This window comes from Temnothorax longispinosus, chromosome 2, assembly GCF_030848805.1.
Source record: "Temnothorax longispinosus isolate EJ_2023e chromosome 2, Tlon_JGU_v1, whole genome shotgun sequence".
Lineage (NCBI taxonomy): Eukaryota > Metazoa > Arthropoda > Insecta > Hymenoptera > Formicidae > Temnothorax > Temnothorax longispinosus.
The window spans coordinates 1,090,207-1,096,217 of NC_092359.1; the positions used below are offsets into that span (position 1 = coordinate 1,090,207).

General features: G+C 32.1%; 1 protein-coding gene across 5 annotated transcripts in view; it reads left to right on the forward strand.

The window, feature by feature from the left end:
- LOC139809213 (uncharacterized) overlaps nt 1-4,707 on the forward strand; it is a 12,793-nt gene extending 8,086 nt beyond the window's left edge. For 2 of the 5 annotated variants that reach the window (XM_071771955.1, XM_071771953.1), the window contains 3 exons: nt 578-992; nt 1,097-1,198; nt 1,296-4,707. In XM_071771955.1, coding sequence (XP_071628056.1) covers nt 578-992; nt 1,097-1,198; nt 1,296-1,635 — 857 coding nt within the window. In that variant the 3' untranslated portion in view covers nt 1,636-4,707. The remainder of the gene's footprint in view (nt 1-577; nt 993-1,096; nt 1,199-1,295) is intronic. The other 3 variants (XM_071771956.1, XM_071771957.1, XM_071771954.1) reach the window with 3 other exon arrangements.
- The last annotated feature ends 1,304 nt before the right edge of the window (nt 4,708-6,011 follow it).

Genomic DNA, 6,011 nt, shown 5'->3' on the forward strand with positions numbered 1-6,011 from the left:
AAAAAAAAATATGTTTGTTATATTTGCAATTTTTTAATTTAATTTTAGTGTGAGCTGCTTTTTAAGGTTCCTGGGCTCTCGCTGCGGTCATGTGAGATCGTAACGTCAGAGGCGAGAAATGACACGCTGAGATTTCTTGCGTGTAACTTCCAAGTAAAAAGATATACATAAAATAACACTTCAGTTCACTTCAGAAATATTCCGAGATCTACCCCTTTCCTTTCTACATAAGCCTGCGCAGACTAGGTTTCGTATAACATTCATTTTACGGCTGTTTATTAACTGTCAAGGGAAAGGGCTAGACTTTCGAAGTGTGCTGAAGTGATATAAAGTGTTATTTTATGCAAATATCTTTTTATTTGGAAATGGCACGCAAGAATTCTCAACGTGTCACTTCTCGCTTTGGCCGCGGCGAGTATCCAGGAGCCTTGATATCCGTTTATTGTGTTTTGTTGCATACGATTGCTGCGATTGTATATAAAAGAACATGGATCTTTCAAAGGGAATTATTACATTACTGTATTCGCAGAAGGGGTACATTACAGTAAAATAGCGTTGTCTTTTTACTAATCTAAAGGTTCCATCCCAGCTCAAATCCAGAACACGTCAAACCAGGGGGGGAAGAAATCCGACGCCAAGGCAGTTGCAAATGTCCTCGCGGCTCGAGGTATAACCGTTACTCCAGCTGCAAATAAAAATAAGACAAGTGAACAAAACAAACAGCAAATACCCCCCCAGCAGCAGCAGAGGCCACCACCTTCACAGCAGCCTTTAAATGTTACAGCGCTCAATCTGAATTCTGCTATTTCTATCATACCAACTAGTTCACAAAGAAAGCAACAAGAACAAGGGCAGTTTGCTGTTCCGCAAAACAAGCAAAACAAATCGCCAATCAATGACCAAGTTGAGCGACCGCCGAGACCGCCAACCGTGGATCTTACGCAGGATACTCCACCACAGATACCAGTGGTTAGACGAGGTCGGCCACCCAGGTGAGAATCGTCTATATCATCGGTTGTGTTGTTACATAATTGTTATTAGATTTACTAATCGACGAATTAGCTCGAAACATAATAAGATATTGATTTTTTTCCAGAGCATTATTAACATGTCAAGTATGCGATAAAAACTTTCAAAATTCAGATATGTTGACGCAACATATGGCGACTCATCGAACGACCAGCAAACTGCTTCACAGGTGAGTTATAATTATCTTGCTCATGAGTTTTTTTTCCTTCGAATAGTTCTAATTCCCTTGAACACGGGAATAGAACTGATTCCTCTTGCTTTTTAAGGTGCAACCTCTGTCCAGCTCAATATCCCACAGTTCAGGCGTTGACAACGCACAAGCAGGCTTACCACAAAGAAGTTGATACCGTGGCACAAAACGGAGGCACGGAATTGGCTTTGCCGGTCGTGGATTTAAAGTCGCCGCATGTCCTAAATCGCTTGGCAAATTTGGGTATTCAAAGCTACATACCGTTGTCGCAGCTAAGTGCTCAAACTGGTGGTTACTTCGGCTTACCGATCATCACGATCGACGGCGCGAGAAATACGAGCACCTGCAATCTGGGTGCGCTTGGTGCTACCTCCATATTAAGTCTTGGTCCTCTTAAGCATATATCAAACGGGTAACCGCGGACAAACTCGCATTCGGCCTACTCCACGTGTGCAATCGCGCTCTTTGGTTATATCTTGTTCAAGTTGCTTTACTTGTTGCTGTATTGCCAATGACCATGACACATGAAGCGTCTTGATTTCTAAAGAGAAAACCGTGATATAGTTTAAGTAGAGTCGTCATAAATGCAACGTTTTATACATAAAGAATATATTGAAATATGTTCTTTATATAGGAAATATATGTGACATTTATTTGTGAATTTTTTTTAATTTTATTTTAAAAAGAAAATGGTTGACGACTGACTTAGACGTAAAATTTGTTAATTTATATTTGTAGACTTAAAGCAATACAGTATTCCTCGCATAAAACTTTTCTGATTGAAGTTATACTACATTTTGATAAAATAAGATTTTAAGACCCAGTTAATCTAGAAATTTAACCCTTTTGCTACGGCAGAGCGCTGGCCGAGGAAACGCTATTCGTATGGGAGAACCGCGAGTGTGCTTTGCCGCGGACAAAGTTTTACTTTGTAATGACGCGATCAAATTCATATCTTAACTTTATTTTACTTGTTATTGCTGTAGATAAATGAACATTGTTTATAGCTTTGTTGTAATAATCCAAACAACACATGTGTCTAAGGATGCATTTTGAAATGTACTGACAATATTGAAAATTTACTTAATGTGAATTATGGATTTCAGTACTATCAATACATTTCGGGATGCACCAAATTCATTCTTGAGATCTAAAAGATGCCTTACGTCGTGTCTAAAAGATGTGTTTCAGACATCTTCAAGATGCCTTTGAGATGACTTTGAGACGCTTTTGACACGTGTGTTGTTTGGAAATTTATTCTCACTTTAGTTTTGCGAGCACGGCAAATATCACTTGTGTATCATAGACATTGACTATTCGTAGTAGTAGCTCAGTACTCGGTGGATATGCACTGTGGCCATTCGTAGCTAAAGGGTTAAAATATGAGGTACATAATATATCGTTACAAAAGGAATCTTAAACCATGAATTATTTTGTATATTTTTTTTTTAAATAAAGATATTAAAAATAGAAAAAATTTCTCTGCTGAACTTACATGTTTTATGTGTATAAATTATTTAGCAAAAAGTAATTGCATAGCTAAGTCTTTCTTTATTATTATCGCAATGCTTTAGCTTTAAGATGTACCTAATGAAAAATACAACTTTCTGTCATTGAAAAACTATACTGACAGTATCAAATATAAAATATTAGGTTGTACTACATAAAATTGTTGGTATTCAATCAGTTTAAAATCGACAAATGAATAAAATTTAAGATATAAGCTTGCAACAGTATTGGGATTTATAATTTTCTTTAACTATTGTATTGTTTTTATTTAATCTTCTTTATAGAACTGGATAATATGCGATGAAAGACTTATGAATATTTTTTTATCTATATTTGAAATTGCAATATAATACTGCTCAAATAGATAGAAACATTAATACGATTTTCAGAGAAAACTGTGTGAAATAAAATGTTAGTAAAATGATTATTCGGTGATGATTATACACAAATTTTACTCTGAGAATCCACATTTCACAAATAAATCTAGATAGTCCCAATTCCTAATGCTGATGATATTTTGATGGAATAAAACGTGTTTTTTTTTTAACAACATTTTTATGTTGCCCAGTAAAAACAGCAATTTGTTATGGTACAACCTAATACATGACAAAATATTTTACATGTGCAATATATGCGATAAATTGTGTCTGATATATCTAATCAGACAGAATTATTTTGACAGATAAAAAAATGACACTTGAAAAGAGTATATTGATAAAATTATATCTAATATTGTTATATCCATCTTAATGGATTTACTCACTTTGACTGTTTGGGCGACGGAATTTTGAGAATAATTGAAGAAAATTAGATAGATAAAAAAAATTAACATTTTTATGTTAAAAAAATATATAATTAAATATTTTTTGTATTCTTTACAAGAATACAAGAAATATTTAATTTCTTCATACAAAATGTTTACCGCCACATATCTCTGCATTTTTAATTGAGCGTAGAACTTCCAAAAATTTGATCTGAAATTGTATTACTGATAAATCTGTATTATTTATTAGAATCTGGCAAAGACACAAATTTAACATTTTGGCTTTCTAAAAAAATCATGAACTTTCGGAAAGAAGAACTAATATTTTTAATGTCAAAATGTGTAATTAATTCAATCCTTAATTTTTTAAAAATATATTCTCTCAACAGTCAGGGTGGGTAGACCCTTTTAAAAAGATTACAATTCTTGAAACAAACAGCGTTGATACGTTGATGAGAAAACTATCTCTCAATTTTTTTTATGAGAAAAGAAAGCTTTTATTTTGCAATTGTCAAAATATCAAAACACAACTTGCTAAGTTGTACATACATTTTGTAAAAAGAAAGACAAAAGTGATTAAAAATATATTCCTTTATACTTAAGAAATGTTTTATAAAGATATCATATACGCATCATATGTCATATGTAATTTTTATTTATTATCATTCCTATTAGTTACATTGTTACATGCAAATAAGTATTTTCATTCTTTATTATCACACTTTTTCTATATCTTCATAATATACTATTACATACTTATTCTTTACGTATATATTATATCATTCTTTATATTAATTTATACACTTCAAATAAGCAGCCATCTGTCTGTCGAATTTGTAGAAACTATCATCGCGAGCGACTGATAATGAGATATTAAAATATTGTATATGTGTGTATAATAATAAAAAGAATAATGTATATATATATATATATATATATAATATATATATATGAATATTTCCGTCGCAATCCGAATGTACAAGAACAGTTGGGCATTGTATTGTTCACCTTCATTTTTAAGCGAAAACTCTTAAAATATATTTAAATGAACACATTTAAATGATTTTGTTCCTTTGTAGTCGAATACAAAGCGAGATTCCGAGACGTTATTTAATCTCTCCTTTCACATGTCTAAAAACATTTTGGCTTTATTAGTTCCTCGAACAATTCACGCCGTTTAAAGGAGAAAAATAATATAGACATGTTACTTTTTTTATTCGACTCTTTTATTGTAATTTCCCTACCCATTAGCTATAAAATCACACATCAATGATATCACTTAATATTCATCTCTTATAATTGTTCTGTACATAAATGTATTAAGGTACGGTTATTAAAAAACGAGATTTTTTATATTTTATGTCAAAATGTGCTAGCATATATAAATTATAAAATATCTCGTAAACTATTGATTTTTTGATAATTTTAATACTTCGATATGCAGAATAACTAAAACTAAAAGAATCAAAATCATAATTTTATTTAAAAACGTGGCGGACTATGTGACTTAAAAAAATCGATTTTTTCGAAAATTAATTACAATTATTTGTCCCTCTCCAGATCATGCAACTTTTGTCTGAAATATTTTTGTCTACTGAACTCACAAAGTTTTCGAAATATTAACTTTAAGCTCGATTTAACTTACTTTTTATCTTTTTCTAATATCCATTTCTATCAATGCAAATTAACTTTAATTTTAGTTTAATTTACTTTTTATCTTTTTCTAATTTCAAGAGAAGCTTATTACACTTTTAAAAGTTTTTTATGTGATGTGAAAACATCTAAATCTTAGAACTAGAAAAAGATAAAAAGTAATTTAAACCGAGATTACAGTTTATCTGCATTGGTAAAGATAGAGAAAAATAAAAATTAATTTGAATTAAGATTAAAGTTGATTGTATTGGTAAAAATAGAGACACATAAAAAGCTAGTCGTTGCGATAAAGCAACTAACAGTTTTTATCGTCAAAATACATTTGCTCGGCGAACAAGATAACTTGGCCAGTCTGAAAGAGATATAACTTATGCGCGCACATGCTCGATTGTGTCCTGCGCGATGATAGACTAGGCGGAGCATATGTTCTTTATATCAATGAGCTATCTCGCTTAACGAGAATGGAGAGGGGAAGGCGTTCATTTACATCCGAGTAAAAAATTGGACACGCTTGTCTGTTGACATGCGCGCAATTTATATTAAAACATTAATAATTAATTACTTGTTTCTTCGGATTGAATTATCAACATGTAGAATAGAATATATTATAATATGCATGCGCGCGCGCGCGCGTATGTGTAAATAGAAATAAATTTCTCCGAGTGAAATATAGTAAAATAAATTTTTTATCAATGAAGAATCAGTCTTTTTCAAGCTACTATTATATTTTCTAACACGCTAAAAATTTAGCGTAAAACGTGTAAATTTTGCCGATTTTTACGCCTGTTTCGGCTGTTTTAGGCCTACTTGCGGTAGCAATGGGCGCGTTTAGCAGACCACAAGCCGCTCAGTAGCAGTCGAACGTGA